The sequence below is a fragment of the Brachyhypopomus gauderio genome, unplaced genomic scaffold (genome assembly GCF_052324685.1).
Source record: "Brachyhypopomus gauderio isolate BG-103 unplaced genomic scaffold, BGAUD_0.2 sc72, whole genome shotgun sequence".
NCBI lineage: Eukaryota > Metazoa > Chordata > Actinopteri > Gymnotiformes > Hypopomidae > Brachyhypopomus > Brachyhypopomus gauderio.
The window spans coordinates 579,452-596,502 of record NW_027506893.1 but is presented as its reverse complement, the minus strand read 5'-3'; the positions used below and the strand labels follow the sequence as shown (position 1 = coordinate 596,502).

The 17,051-nt window shown below is 41.9% G+C and overlaps 1 protein-coding gene across 7 annotated transcripts in view; it reads left to right on the top strand.

The window, feature by feature from the left end:
* Window positions 1-17,051, top strand: part of LOC143491207 (uncharacterized) — a 78,550-nt gene that overhangs the window by 24,212 nt on the left and 37,287 nt on the right. For 4 of the 7 annotated variants that reach the window (XM_076990017.1, XM_076990016.1, XM_076990019.1 and 1 more), the window contains 2 exons: window positions 5,317-5,376; window positions 6,201-6,272. In XM_076990017.1, coding sequence (XP_076846132.1) covers window positions 5,319-5,376; window positions 6,201-6,272 — 130 coding nt within the window. In that variant the 5' untranslated portion in view covers window positions 5,317-5,318. Of the gene's footprint in view, window positions 1-5,316; window positions 5,377-6,200; window positions 6,273-9,824; window positions 10,379-10,415; window positions 10,779-17,051 lie in introns of those variants that run through there. The other 3 variants (XM_076990022.1, XM_076990021.1, XM_076990023.1) reach the window with 3 other exon arrangements.

The window sequence follows — 17,051 nt, the reverse complement described above, 5'->3', positions numbered from 1 at the left end:
AATTATATGAGTCCCCAAGAAGGACATTTATGTTTTTAGAGAGGAGTGGAGAGGTCAGTGAGGATAGTTTGTGTGCATAAGCATGAGTAAAGAAAGGTGAAATGAAATAGAAGGAGGAGAAGGTGCCGACTGATTGAGGTCTGCTGACTCCAGTCTGATCAAGGCCAGTGTGTTTATTTTGATACATTTTGTTTGCTATCACTTAAGCTATATTGCCAAAAGTATTCACTGACCTTCCGTGACTCACATATGAGTTTAAGTGATGTGCCATTCCTAACTCATAGGGTTCAAATTGACGTTGGTCAACCTTTTGCAGTTTCAGCTTCAATGCAGAACAGCTTCAATTCTTCTGGGAAGGCTGTCCACAAGGTTCAGGAGTGTGTTAATGGGGATTCTTGACCATTCTTCCAGAAGTGTATTTGTGAGATCACATACTGATGTTGGACGAGAAGGCCTGGCTCTCAGTCTCCGCTCTTATTCATCCCAAAGGTGTTCTATCAGGTTGAGGTCAGGACTCTGTGCAGGCCAGTCAAGTTCATCCACACCAGACCACCACACCATTCATGTCTTTATGGGCCTTGCTTTGTGCACTGATACAGACATGTTAGAAGAGGAAGGGCCCAGCTCCAAACAGTTCTCACAAAGTTGGGAGCATGGAATTGTCCAAAATGTCTTGTTATGCTGAAGCATATTCCTAAATGTAAATGTGCCATATTTTGTCAATTGTGATTTTTCACCGCAATCAAAATTTATCCTCCTGACAGTTGACTGTGGAATATTTCAGGACTGGATTTGTTTCACAGGAGGCATCCTATCACAGTTCCATGCTGGAATTCACTGAGCTCCTGAGAGTGACCCATTCTTTCACAAATGTTTATAAAAACAGGATGCATGCCTAGGTGCTTAATTTTATACACCTGTGGCCATGGAAGTGATTGGAACATCTGATTCTGATCATTTGGATGGGTGAGCAAATACTTTTGGCAATAGGGTATATAAACTATTTAAGGAATGTTTCTCAGTTTTGGGGTTGATAGAATGTATCCATGGGTGTCTGTGTATGTAAGTTACTACATGCTGTAATCTTTTTACCAAGAGAAACATTTTTTTTAACAGAAACACAAACAGACTGACCAGTTCATATATTTAGGTAATTGATGAAATATGCTAATTTGGTTTAAACTCTTAGGAGATGCAGGTGAGAGTTTATCTCTGTGGATGGTTAATACTTATTTGCACTGTGCTGGGGATTCATTATTGAGATTATTTGGTGATGTGAGGTGTACACGCGTGAGCATTGGTAATGAATAAATTATTGTTTTGCTGTGCATAGGAATACTTTGGTTGATAGTTGGGAATGTGTGCTTAGATTTTCTTTTATTTGCAGTTTATTTGATTAACTTTTACTTACAGTTTGTTAGATTGTTTAGTCAATATTATACGAAGACTTAGTGTTGTGAATGTATATTAATGCGGTTTTGATTCCTTTGGAATTGGCAAATTAATTCCATTTTGTATTTATTGTGGTAAAATTGTGGTCATAAATAAAGTAGATAAGTAAGTCTTAGTGTTTGTAATTAGTTTAATCTACAATAAGCGTGTCACGGTAGGCCGGGCCAGCCACACAAAGGAGCCGCCCACTTCACATTCCTCACATTCCACAACACAACCACTCCCCCTTTCCAATTCACCTACGTACAGGTTAATGACCGGCATCTGTCTCTCCTCAGTCTCACACCCTTACTTCAGCCCACAGGTCCAGCACACCAATGCTGTGCATTCCTTGATCATAGAGGAGTGAGTCTGCCTGCGTCATCTTCCTCTGTCTTCCACCCAGCTGCTAAGTTATGGACTCTGTGCCTTAAGTGTCTGTATCTACAGTCCAGCACTGTGTGTGTGTGACTCTACTTCACTTCACTTGAGTCTGATTGTTATTGTTAAGTGTCTGTATCTACAGTCCAGCACTGTGTGTGTGTGGCTCCACTTCACTTCACTTGAGTCTGATTGTTATTGTTAAGTGTCTGTATCTACAGTCCAGCACTGTGTGTGTGTGGCTCTACTTCACTTCACTTGAGTCTGATTGTTATTGTTAAGTGTCTGTTTCTACAGTCCAGCACTGTGTGTGGCTCTACTTCACTTCACTTGAGTCTGATTGTTATTGTTAAGTGTCTGTATCTACAGTCCAGCACTGTGTGTGTGTGGCTCTACTTCACTTCACTTGAGTCTGATTGTTATTGTTAAGTGTCTGTATCTACAGTCCAGCACTGTGTGTGTGTGGCTCCACTTCACTTCACTTGAGTCTGATTGTTATTGTTAAGTGTCTGTTTCTACAGTCCAGCACTGTGTGTGGCTCTACTTCACTTCACTTGAGTCTGATTGTTATTGTTAAGTGTCTGTTTCTACAGTCCAGCACTGTGTGTGTGGCTCTACTTCACTTCACTTGAGTCTGATTGTTATTGTTAAGTGTCTGTATCTACAGTCCAGCACTGTGTGTGTGTGGCTCCACTTCACTTCACTTGAGTCTGATTGTTATTGTTAAGTGTCTGTTTCTACAGTCCAGCACTGTGTGTGGCTCTACTTCACTTCACTTGAGTCTGATTGTTATTGTTAAGTGTCTGTTTCTACAGTCCAGCACTGTGTGTGTGTGGCTCTACTTCACTTCACTTGAGTCTGATTGTTATTGTTAAGTGTCTGTATCTACAGTCCAGCACTGTGTGTGTGTGGCTCCACTTCACTTCACTTGAGTCTGATTGTTATTGTTAAGTGTCTGTTTCTACAGTCCAGCACTGTGTGTGTGTGGCTCCACTTCACTTCACTTGAGTCTGATTGTTATTGTTACGTGTCTGTTTCTACAGTCCAGCATTGTGTGTGTGTGGCTCTACTTCACTTCACTTGAGTCTGATTGTTATTGTTTAGTGTCTGTATCTACAGTCCAGCACTGTGTGTGTGTGGCTACACTTCACTTCACTTGAGTCTGATTGTTATTGTTAAGTGTCTGTTTCTACAGTCCAGCACTGTGTGTGTGTGGCTCCACTTCACTTCACTTGAGTCTGATTGTTATTGCTGTGCTATGGACATTAAAGATTCCACGGCACCATAATCCACGTCTGCTGCTTCCATCACCCCGTTACAAAGCGAATGTAAGGGAGCTATTACAATGTCAATACTTGGTATTCTCCAGATGTTTGAAAATGAATGACAGAAACTGATTAAAGTTGGAAAAGAGAGAAGTGCAGACAACATATGAGAAAATGAAAGAGAAACTGAATGGCTAATGACCGAAATTGAAGCACCCTTCTCACATACAGACCCAACAAAGAGACCCACATCTTATGAGAAGGAAGTGATGTTCTATCTATTATCTAAATGAAGATGATTAAATAATAGAAACTGGACAAGTAGAAACGACTATGAAAATGTAACCAAAGTCTTGATCTTGTGTCTCATGAGTCTTGTGTTTAATGTTTGTGTGTAGTGTGCCTTGTATTGTGTCCGGTGTCTCATGTCTCATGTGTCTAGTGTGTCTTGTGTGTCTCGTGTCTCATGTGTCTTGTGTGTAGTGTGTCTTGTGTGTTGTGTGTCTCATGTCTCATGTGTCTTGTGTGTCTCATGTCTCTTGTGTGTAGTGTGTCTCATGTGTCTTGTGTGTACTGTGTCTTGTGTGTAGTGTGTCTCATGTGTTTTGTGTGTAGTGTGTGTTGTGTGTCTCGTGTCTCATGTGTCTTGTGTGTGTCATGTGTCTTGTGTGTCTCATGTGTCTTGTGTGTCTCATGTCTCATGTGTCTTGTGTGTTGTGTGTCTCATGTGTCTTGTGTGTAGTGTGTCTCATGTGTCTTGTGTGTAGTGTGTATTGTGTGTAGTTTGTCTCGTGTGTCTCATGTCTCGTGTCTTGTGTGTCTCGTGTCTCATGAGTTCGGACCCATATTTGTTTTCTCCACTGCATCTACTGTTGGTTCTAAGGTCTCTTATATCTAATATTGATCTATTTATTTTCCTAAGTTATACCAGAGATAATACCTATTATCATGTATAATAGTAGAGATACTGATCTGTTTCTTGTTCTAAGGTCTCTTATATCTAATATTGATCTATTTATTTTTCTAAGTTATACCAGAGATAATAACTATTATCATGTATAATAGTAGAGATACTGATCTGTTTCTTGTTCTAAGGTCTCTTATATCTAATATTGATCTATTTATTTTTCTAAGTTACACCAGAGATAATAACTATTATCATGTATAATAGTTGTCACGTTGAGGACCCCGGCCCCTCCCTTTTGGGCGTGTGTAAACGTTGTCCACGTGCTTTGTCTGTGTCAGTGTATATACGTGGTTGGGATTTTGTCGTGTGATTTATAAGTCTCACCTGTGAATCGTCTCATGATCACGTGGGGCTAATGTGTCTTGCCTATTTAATGTGCGCTCGTGCAGTGTCCTGTGCTCTATTCTGTGTTGCTCGTGCGCTATTGTGCAACCGTTATTTGTTATTAAAAGTGACGTTTGCCATGAAAGCAAGGATTCCCGTGTCTCGTCCTTCGCCCGGCCCGCACGTCACAATAGTAGAGATACTGATCTGTTTCTTGTTCTAAGGTCTCTTATAGCTAATATTGATCTATTTATTTTTCTAAATTATACCAGAGATAATAACTATTATCATGTATAATATTAGAGATATTGATCTGTTTCTTGTTCTAATGTCTCTTATAGCTAATATTGATCTATTTATTTTTCTAAGTTATACCAGAGATAATAACTATTATCATATATAATATTAGAGATATTGATCTGTTTCTTGTTCTAAGGTCTCTTATAGCTAATATTGATCTATTTATTTTTCTAAGTTATACCAGAGATAATAACTATTATCATATATAATAGTAGAGATACTGTTTCTTGTTCTAAGGTCTATTATAGCCATTATTGATCTATTTATTTTTCTAAGTTATACCAGAGATAATAACTATTATCATATATAATAGTAGAGATACTGTTTCTTGTTCTAAGGTCTATTATAGCCATTATTGATCTATTCCCTGTACTGTTGCTGACTTCATCTGGTGTCTGATCTTGCATTGTGACTGCCCTTTGTAATTTGAAGTCTATCTATTAAAAAACAATAGAATTTTACCTGTACATGACTCCACCTTTGATTACAAAACCTCATAATAAATGTGTGTGTGTGTGTGTGTGTGAGTGATAAAATATTTTTGTTGAAATCTTACTAAGCACAGTGTAATTACCTCCTATACAGGTTGTTTCTGAGAGGGTATTGAAATCACATTGTATGTAACAAAATGTTCAAATTGTCTTTCAGGAATGGAGTTTATCTGTGTGATCACACTGACTCTCTCTGTATTTATGGAGACCTCATCAGGTATGTGCCCTGCACAAGCTCTGTGTGTGAGAGAGACAGAGAGATAACGAGAGAGAGAGAGGGATAACAAGAGAGAGAGAGAGAGAGAGAATGAAAGTTGGAATAAAAGATATTTGTAAATTTGCATTCTCTTTGAAGGACAGCCATACATATAAAACTTATGAAAATAATTATGGAAGAAATCAATCAAAATCAAATCTGTTCAAAATGACCAGAATTTAATACAGCTCTGGTATTCAGGTTTCAGGGGTTTAAGGTTCAGGATTCAGGGTTTCAGGTTTAAGGGGTTCAGGGTTCAGGGTTTCAGGTTTGACTCCCAACTGTGCTGATGCTCTCTCTCTCTTTCTCTCTCACATTGTCCCAGAACATAACAGACTCCCTTTATTAAACATCTCAACAAATCAGACACTTGCATGACCACATGAGAAATTCATGGTAACCAACACAACTGTTTAAGCAATAGTTCAAACTAACGGGCAAGATGTTGTCTTCATTACAGAACTTGAAAAGTATGAAAATTACATATACACTGAACATAGAATTTACATTTATGGCATTTGGCAGACGCCCTTATCCAGAGCGACTTACATTTTTATCTCATTTTTATACAAGTGAGCAATTGAGGGTTAAGGGCCTTGCTCAGGGTCACCTCAGTCATGGCCTCAGGTCTGGGAATCGAACCCACGACCCTCCGGTCACAAGAACAGTTCCCTAACCACGGCCTGAATAAATAAAATTGGCCAGAATAAATAAAATTGCTATTAAGTTTTGCCATAAGCTTTGTATTGCTGTTTTATTGCATTATATGTTTGTTTTCATTCCAGAGGATGTCAACATAGTTGGCCCGGCTGATCCTCCCATTGTTAATGATGGTGAAGACCTGGTTCTGCCCATGGGTGGGTTTCCAGATAACGAACGATCTTAGAAAGTTACGAACAACTTTAAGAACGACGTAACTTTAAGAACGCCAAATTTACGAGTGTTTCCCAAAAGCCTTCGTAGTCTCCAAATTTACGAACGAGTTCTAAGTAGTTCTTAGTAGACTCCGCCTCTGCATCTGCACTGGAAAAGCTCCGCTAGTCAAAAACCGAATGTAATGATCTGCATAACGCAGAGCAGGGAGGTGGACACAAACGCTGAGGGGAGCGAGATTTATTCAAGGGAATTCCAAAGACGTGGTCATTATAACAGGCATGGGTCGTAACGGGAGGGCATGGTAACACAAAGAACAAAACAAGGCAGGGGAACAAAGACTAGGCTGGACGTACTCACAACGATGACGAAACAGCAAACTCCACGAGGGCATTAAAGAACGATAGAACCAAACAACCGATCCAGACATGGGAGACACTGGGACTATAAATACTTTGAACTAAACTAGGAACAGTTTAACAATGATGACATGGGCGTGGCAGACGATGGGAAACCATAGAAACAGATGAGCGGGATCCAGGAGCAGGGAACAACACAGACACGAGGGAACAGGGAAACCAAAGTGACAGCTAGGAGAGGGGGCGTAGACCTACGTGACACCAAACCACCGATTTACATACATTTTTTTCATAATTACGCCACAAAAGCATCATTGGCAAAATCATAAATCATAAAAACTAACAACTAATAAGTGTTGAAATTTTGAAATTTCAAGTATAATAAAAAAATGAGTAGAATTATTACTTTTGCAATTCTGACCAATCGTAGGCTTTTATCAAGGCTATAAATAGGGCACATGTGACGCCGGGTGTGAGGCGAAGGACGAGACACAGATCCTTGCGTTACGCAGACATCACGTTTATTTACTACACTTATTGCGCAAGACAGTGCACGTAAAACAGAACACTTCACACTGACACGTGTAGACTTTAACAACGACGAGCACACGACACTGCGCGAACGCACATTAAGTGAACAAACCACACACTCCCCACGTGACGACGATACAAGCTACAGGTGCGACGACTAATCACGAGACATAACCACACCCACACAGTTCCATAGACGCAGACGAGTACACGTGGACGTAAACACACACCCAAAGGAGAGGGGCCGGGGTCCTCACCGTGACAGACGCCCCCTCCAAGGGCACTACCCGTCCCGGGGTGCCAACAGGACCGAGTGCCCCAAACCCACAATGATGGGCGGGTCCGACGCGCTCAGTCCTGCGCCTGAGAGGTGACCACCCTCGGCGAAGCGTCCGTCACGAACCGCCTAGAACCACCTCCCTGGGAAGACCGGGGAGAAGACGCTGGACAAACACCACGGCACGGTTACAAACACACAGACAGGTACACTCACACAAATCGGCACAAACGGGAAAAGGGGGTTTGGTACACATATGGGCAGACTCACAAACACTGGAACAGACGTACATGAAACAAGCGCTAGGCTACGCGCCAGAAGGAGAGCTAGGAGGGGAGAGAGATCGGGAGCTGCAGGCGATGCGGGTATCGTCCCTCCTCCAGCCCTCCCTGCGGATCCTCCGCTGGGATCGGCGCGGCTGGCGGACGTGCCGGGTGCAGTGCGGCTGGCGTACGCGCCTGGCACATCGCGGCTATCGGACGTGCCGAACGGGCTGTGTGGGTGGTCCTCCTCGGTCTCCATCTCGTCCTCTTCCTCTGCCTGGCTCCATGCCATGGGCTGCTCCGGGCTGCCACCCCGGGAGCAGTCCATCTTGCTCTCGCCGGAGCGATCGGAAGAGGGAGTCCACCTCCCTTTCATGGTCTCCGCTGACTTCTCCGAGGGAGGAGAGCTCTCTTCTTCCTCCGTGACGTAAGAGCCCTCGGATGAAGGGTACTCCCCGTTCACCCTCTCTTCTCCACTGTAGTCCACGGTGGAGGTATCGTCCAAGGACGGAGGGTAGTCCTCTCCACCGTAGTCCACGGTGGAAGCGTCATCCAAGGACGGAGGGTAGTCCTCTCCACCGTAGTCCACGGTGGAAGCGTCATCCAATGACGGAGGGTAGTCCTCTCCCTGCTCCGTCTCCTCATCTGAGGAGTCACCCTCTTCCATCTCACTCTCGGGGTCCTTCACCATCCCGCAGAGCTCGATGGCGCCTACCCGCAGGGGTGAGAGGTCCCTGGAGGGAGAGGGGTGACGCTCCATCCACATCCGCACCGCAGTCTCGCGGAAGTAATCCGCCATCTCCTCCGTCGAAGCTTCCCGAGCCCGAAGCAGCATGATGCCGCACAACGGGTCCTGCTCTAGCAGCTCGAGGGGTACGGAGGCGTCACGGTGCTGGGCAGAGGAAGAGCCATGGTGGTGTTTGCTGGGTCTCCTCCCTTTCTTTGCCCGGGTGGCGTAGCCTGGCATGTTGGTGTCTCTTGTCGGCTCGTCGTTCTGTGACGCCGGGTGCGAGGCGAAGGACGAGACACAGATCCTTGCGTTACGCAGACGTCACGTTTATTTACTACACTTATTGCGCAAGACAGCGCACGTAAAACAGAACACTTCACACTGACACGTGTAGACTTTAACAACGACGAGCACACGACACTGCGCGAACGCACATTAAGTAGACAATCCACACACGCCCCACGTGACGACGATACAAGCCACAGGTGCGACGACTAATCACGAGACATAACCACACCCACACAGTTCCATAGACGCAGACGAGTACACGTGGACAACGTAAACACACACCCAAAGGAGAGGGGCCGGGGTCCTCACCGTGACAGCACACAATTAACTTTTCACATGTTATTCAAAACCATGGCAAACAAGCAGAGAAAATGAAACTGTCGAGTGAACTGAGCCAAAAACAAAAGTATAACCTACTGTTTTCAATAGCTCGAAGAAGTTCATCAAATTCAGAAAAAAACAAAACAAAAAACTGTATTCAAGTCAAAAATAAGGGGACAGAACTCAGAAAGAAAAAGGGTTAAGACTGGTGGAGGTCAAATGTCCACAAGTTCCCTTACTGTTGAGGAGGAGAAGGCACTGGGGATACTGGGCCCCACAGCTACTGAAGGAATACCAGGGGATTTGATACAGGAGTATATAACTTCAGAGTATATAGCTTCAGAGTGGATACCCACTGTCAGCTTGTACATGTCCACCATCAAATGCACCGTCCCTAGCCATCTGACTCCAGAATTGGCCCAGATGAAGGGGTCATGAGTACTCCCAAGGCCACTTGGCCACAATGTCCGTAAAGAAGCCTTGGTGGTTGTATATTACTTGCAGGGCTGGACTGGTAATCTGGCGTATCGGCCATTTGCCCGGTGGGCCGACAGTCCTCACGGACCAATGGATTTTTTTCCTCCCTTTTTTTCTAAGAGACCGGCCCACAATTTAGAGGGGGCAGCCCATTGGAAAAAAGAGCTACAGAAAACCAACACCTCACTGAAACTCCTTGAATATACTTAAAATTAAATGTTGTATTTTCCAAATTTGAAAAGTACTGGGGTTTTGGCTAAAGTACTACAAAATGCTTGAAATTGTAACTGTATTTAGTTTCACAATAAATAGTTATCTGACTGAATAGTTTGCTTGTATTACATTTCAGCAGTGTTGGGCAAGTGTTGGGTAATGATGACTGGCTGGGCCCTTATTGTTCTAACAAGAGGTGTTTGTTTACACGGCACAAGAAGCTTTTCAAAGTGACATTACAAAGGCCGTTTCTCTTTGTCCGCTTCATTCAGCTGTGTGGCTGATCTCAGTGAGGGGACGTATCCTGTTACATCATCATTATCATCAGTTGCATTGTGATCATCTGTTTGCATGTGAGATGAAGGCTGAGTTTGAACCAGGTGTATTTGCCTGTGTTTGAAATCTGGGTTATAGCAGCACTGCAGTTGTGTGTATCAGCTGGTCTATCAGTGACACCAACAATTCAGGTGTCACCACAGCAACATCAGATGTATAGTCTGCTACACTGACCTGACAATGTATAGGTCCTCAGCTGTAGTGTGTCCAGATGTACTGGAGATCTGCTGTGGTGCAATATGGAACAGATCTGACTCACTGGGAGAACAATGGGGAAAACAAGGGAAAGAGAAATGTATGCAAATGTTTAATTGATTTTGTTTTTCTTATAGCACGGTATACGTTAAATTTAGTTGGTCCAGCTGATCCTGTTGTTGCTGTAGCTGGTGAAGACCTGGTTCTGCCCTGTTCTATCCATCCCAGCTTCAGTGCTGAAAACATGACAGTGGAGTGGAGCAGACCAGATCTAACTAAAGAAGACAAACTAGTGCATCTGTATGAAGATTACTAGGACAGAAATGAAGAACAGATAAAGTCTTACAGAGGGAGGACAGGACTGTTTAAAGAAAAGCTACAGAAAGGCAACACCTCACTGAAACTCTCAGCAGTCCAGCCTTCTGATGAAGGAGTTTACAATTGTTTAATCCAATCAGGGTCCTGGTATGATGACATCACTTTTCGAGTCACACTTGAAGGTGAGAATCTCTTTTCCTTATTGTTCTATTATTATGATAATAGTGTATGAAAATAATATTAATCTCATGTGGCGTATCTTTATATGCTAACTACAGCTTAATTTCAGTTTATGCACATTTGTTGTGAAATGTGCAAAAACACTGCACTATTTACAGGGTTTGTATGGGTGCTTGAAATTCTTGATTATGCTTGAATAATGTTGCTGTTATGGTATGTAAGCCGCCTCCATCAGCAGCAGTATTCATGTCTGTCCAGTCCTTCTGTTTGTCCCTCAGGTGGGCGTGGCCGATCAGGGAGTTCACCACCTGAGGATCATTTGTCTGTTTATATATATATTAGTGGTGGGACTTTAACGCGTTAATTTCGATTAATTAATTACAGGAAAATTAACGCACTAAAAAAATTAACGCATTTTAACGCACGATACACTTTTGCATCGTGGAATGTTTCTCAGTGCACGAGTTCCAGGCGTACAGATTATATGGACGCACGATAAGATGAGCATGATGCAGATGACTGAAGAGGCTACGCTGGTGGATGGGAAATTTAAATATAAGAAACTTCCAGATGGAAGTTCAAACAAAAATAGTGTTATTTACACTTTATGTAGGAAGGAGTTCGCTTATCACAGGAGCACTTCCACCCTTCGTTACCACCTCAACGCAAAACATGTTGGAGCTAAAGCTGGGCGTACACTGCGATATTTTAAATCGTGTACTCAGCTTCAGCTCAAACTGTACGACTAACTCGTTGCGGAGAGTCGGCTCGTGGAGCTGCTTCAACAGTGCGATACTCTCATGAGGAGCGATTTGAATTTCAAACATGTTTGATATTCTTGCGACGCTGCGATTTCTGATCGGGAGTTGGTCGTGAGGTGTGAATCGCTCCTCGTTTACCTGTGTAAACTATACGATGCACGACATGCGATTGAGCCGAAACGAGTGAAAAATCGGCTGAAAATGGGCCAAAAATCGCACAGTGTACGCCCAACTTAACGCGCAGGTCAGCAATGATAACTTAGCTGCTAAATGTATTCCTAGTACGATAGGGTGACCTAAACGTCCGCATTTCACATCCTGTCCCGGTCGTCCCGGGTTTTTTTTTAAAGTGAGGAAATGTCCTGGTTTTTAAAGTACCTTCATTGGACCATTAAGACTGGATTAAACTTTCGCGAGTGACCGTAGCGCGCGACTCCGCACGCGTTTATACATGACGCGTCATATTATTTGTGTTGGTCGCTCTCTGTGGTCGAAGATAAAGGCTTACAAGAAGCGCTGCACATTGCGTCAACTGATGCAAGTTATGAACTACCGTCCAGGGGTGAGTTTCCCAAAACGTTCTTAGCACCAAGTACTTCTTAACCTCGTACGTAAGAACGAGGGAAAAAAACAGGTTATTGTGAAAGGGAAGTAAAACAGGTTATTGTGAAGAGCGCCACAAATGTGGCTCTGACTGGGGATCACTGGACCTCTGTTAGCAACAAGAATGATCTTGGTGTGACAGCTCATATTATAGATGATGAATGGAAGATCCAGTCATTTGCTTTGAGCATGCAGAAGACCACTTCTAGGCACTATGGAGATGCCTGTGGCAGAGGCCTGGGAAATTTAAGAAAAGTATACCATCTAAAATGGTATTAAAAACATCTTCTGATTTACTTCAATTCTTCCAATATCCTGAGCAAAACTCCCAAAATTAAACAACATTTTTGGTCAGAATTTCCAATGTTCTGAACTGTTTTCTGCACTCATATATTGGTCTGTGTAGTAGACTGGTGGGAAAATAAACAAGATGTTGAAGTTTGATTATGTTCATTGATTCATTCATCATTCAAACTTAAATTAATATTTCTCATGTTAAATACTGAAATGCGATTAAAATGCGATTAATTTCGATTAATTAATTACAAAGCTTCCGATTAATTCGATTAATTTTTTTAATCGCGTCCCACCCCTAATATATATATATATATATATATATATAAACAGATAAAAATATATATATATTAATTTTTTTGAGCAGTGTATATATATATATATATATATTAGGGGTGGGACGCAATTAAAAAAATTAATCGAATTAATCGGAAGCTTTGTAATTAATTAATCGAAATTAATCGCATTTTAATCGCATTTCAGTATTTAACATGAGAAATATTAATTTAAGTTTGAATGATGAATGAATCAATGAACATAATCATAAACTTCAACATCTTGTTTATTTTTCCACCAGTCTACTACGAAGACCAATATATGTGTAGTGTGCAGAAAACAGTTCAGAACATTGGAAATTCTGACCAAAAATGTTGTTTAATTTAGGGAGTTTTGCTCAGGATATTGGAAGAATTGAAGTAAATCAGAAGATGTTTTTTAATACCATTTTAGATGGTAGACTTTCTTTAATTTCCCAGGCCTCTGCCATAGGCATCTTCATAGTGCCTAGAAGTGGTCTTCTGCATGCTCAAAGCAAATGACTGGATCTTCATCATCTATAGATTCATCATCTATAATATGAGCTGTCACACCAAGATCATTCTTGTTGCTAACAGAGGTCCAGTGATCCCCAGTCAGAGCCACATTTGTGGCACTCTTCACAATAACCTGTTTTAATTCTTTCCTCATCATACAGCTGCTGGATTTTCTTCGACATTGTCTTTCTGGGGTGAGTTTCCCAAAACGTTCTTAGTGCCAAGTACTTCGTCACCTCGTTCTTACGTACGAGGTTAAGAAGTACTTGGCGCTAAGAACGTTTTGGGAAACTCACCCCTGGACGGTAGTTCGTAACTTGCATCAGTTGACGCAATTCGCAGCGCTTCTTGTAAGCATTTATCTTCGACCACAGAGAGCGGACAACACAAATAATGTGATGCATCATGTATAAACGCGTGCGGAGTCGCGCGCTACGGCCATTCGCGAAAGTTTAATCCAGTCTTAATGGTCCAATGAAGGTCATTTAAAAACCAGGACGCTTCCTCAGAGGATGTGAATTACGGACATTTGGTCACCCTATCGTACTAGGAATACATTTAGCAGCTAAGTTATCATTACTGACCTGCGCGTTAAGCTGGGCGTACACTGTGCGATTTTTGGCCCATTTTCAGCCGATTTTTCACTCGTTTCGGCTCAATCGCGTGTCGTGCATCGTATAGTTTACACAGGTAAACGAGGAGCGATTCACAACTCCCGATCAGAAATCGCAGCGTCGCAAGTACATCAAACATGTTTGAAATTCAAATCGCTCCTCGTGAGAGTATCGCACTGTTGAAGCAGCTCCACGAGCCGACTCTCCCTGCGATTTAGTCGTACAGTTTGAGCTGGAGCTGAGTACACGATTTAAAATATCGCAGTGTACACCCAGCTTTAGCCGCAACATGTTTTGCGTTGAGGTGGTAACGAAGGGTGGAAGTGCTCCTGTGATAAGCGAACTCCTTCCTACATAAAGTGTAAATAACACTATTTTTGTTTGTACTTCCATCTGAAAGTTTCTTATATTTAAATTTCCCATCCACCAGCGTAGCCTCTTCAGTCATCTCCATCATGATCATCTTATTGTGTGTCCATAATCTGTATGCCCAGAACTCGCGCACTGAGAAACATTCCACGGTGCAAAAGTGTCTCGTCCGTTAAATGCATTAATTTTTTTTAGTGCGTTAATTTTCCTGTAATTAATTAATCGAAATTCGAAATTAACGCGTTAAAGTCCCACCACTAATATATATATATATATATATATATATATATATATATATATATATATACACTGCTCAAAAAAATAAAGGGAACACTTAAACAACACAATATAACTCTGTCAACCACACTTCTGTGAACTGTGAAACCAACCTGTTCAGTTAGGAAGCAACACTGATTGTGAATCAATTTCACCTGCTGTTGTGCAAATGGAATAGACAACAGGTAGAAATGAGAGGCAATCAGCAAGACCCCCCCCTATAAAGGAGTGGTTCTGCAGGTGGGGACCACAGATCACTTCTCAGTGCCTATGCTTTCTGGCTGATGTTTTGGTCACTTTTGAATGTTGGTGGTCCTTTCACACTCGTGGTAGCATGAGACGGACTCTACAACCCACACAAGTGGCTCAGGTAGTGCAGCTCATCCAGGATGGCACATCAATGTGAGCTGTGGCAAGAAAGTTTGCTGTGTCTGTCAGCGTAGTGTCCAGAGGCTGGAGGCGCTACCAGGAGACAGGCCAGTACACCAGGAGACGTGGAGGGCAACAACCCAGCAGCAGGACCGATACCTCCGTGTTCCTTCTGTGCAAGAAGGAACAGGAGGAGCACTGCCAGAGCCCTGCAAAATGACCTCCAGCAGGCCACAAATGTGCATGTGTCTGCACAAACCAGAGATGCTCACAAGTCATTTTTTGCAAGTCCAAGTCAAGTCTCAAGTCTTTGACCTCAAGTCCAAGTCAAGTCTCAAGTCTTTGACCTCAAGTCCAAGTCAAGTCTCAAGTCTTTGTTCTCAAGTCCAAGTCAAGTCCCAAATATTTGAGTGACACTGTAGTCATAGGCGGAGCCAAAGCAGGGGCCGGGGTGGCACTGGACCCCCCTGAATTCTGATTGGCCACCCCAAGTGCCCCCCCAGATGACTGACATGTCACCGCATCGAACATCTTGTTGAGAGCCTGTTGCGTTTTGTAATCGGTAATAATACTCAATGCTCAATTTCATTTAGCACATGCAAGCAGCAGGCACGACGGAGAATTTTTTTCAAACGAACGTGTTGTGACAAATTCCAAGTCCCCTCGTTTGCACACGCATAAAGACGCTACAGATGATATTCGGGAGTTACAGTGACTAACTTAGTTCATTGAGCACACTTGTTTTGTCCTAACTAGATATTTAGACGTAATACTGCGATGTCGTGGTCAGAGGTGAACTTCGGTATAGCCAGTGTGTATTTTATTTTAAATAATCAACACCCTTGAGCCAGTGTGTCTTTGGACATAGATAATGCCATTTGCTGTGATGGATAATTAAAGTCTAGCTCTTATTTATGTATAAATCGACAATATAATCTGTAGCGTCTTTATGCGGATAAACGAGGGTTGTCGGAATGCCCCACAACACCAGCTCTAAGCAAAAACTGTCGCACGTGAAATGCTACAGGTTCAGAAACTGATCAGGTTCAGTTCAGTTAAATGTCTTCAGTTCAGTAGATATATGCGGCTTTTAGCCCGGTGCAGCTTATAAAACATTTTCCATTTTTTTAAAACTTTGTAGGTGCAGGTAATATTATGAATGAATTATATTATAATTTTACATATTGCAAATAAATAAATAGTAAAAAAAAGACCATTTTCTAGGAAAAATAATATACTACACATTACATCAACAGTGGTTTCTTTGCCCCGACTTAAGTTTGTGTAACCGTATCAGTGATGTAAGTTACTGAAAATATGTACTCAAGTGCAATAAATTATTTCAAAAACAGTCACTCACTGATCGAGGGAATGCTGAAAGCAGCTTTCCTATTTCGTATATTTGGACTGAACTGAACACATTTAACTGCCAGATATGCCAGAAGTAGCACATCTGTGTTTTTACTTTGACATGTTGTACATTTTGCACATTGTTAAAAAAACTGCAAATTTCATACACAAATCTGATCTCCTGCGTGCTTAAAATGTACTTGATATGAAAAGTATAACATTTACAGATTTTGGTTGCAAATGAATGCTTTTCTTAAATATACATTGTCATAGTCTATGGACCCCCTAAAATAGCTTTGGCCACCCTCTGGCCACCCCAAGGATAAAAGTCTAGCTCCGCCACTGACTGTAGTCGCAAATCACTGTATAGTTGTAATGGTCTGTTATGACACTTCTGATGTATAATAGCTTAAACTGGTAAATTAAGAAATACAATTTTTAAAAGTGCGCATGCACACACAAATGTTTTCCAGATAAATTTTGTATCCGTATTTTTCTCCAAAAAGTATTTTTCTTACAAAACTGACATTTTTCTGGATACAATATTCTTTTCTTTCAGTTGAACATCTGCTATATTTTGTTCTAAAAGATAAAGGAGGGCTGTGAAATAAAAAAATCACATATATATGAAAGGTCTGCATATAAAGAAAATAGCAACCAAATTAGTGATTATAAAATAAAAATTAAAAACAGAATTCAAATTTTACAATAATAATGATTCTGACATAAAAAGCCCTGCAGCAACAACTATTTGTCTCCTAATGAACTGGATCAAACACAATCTATTTGAACTTCAAGGTGTCTTTCAGTGTCTAATACAAGGAAAC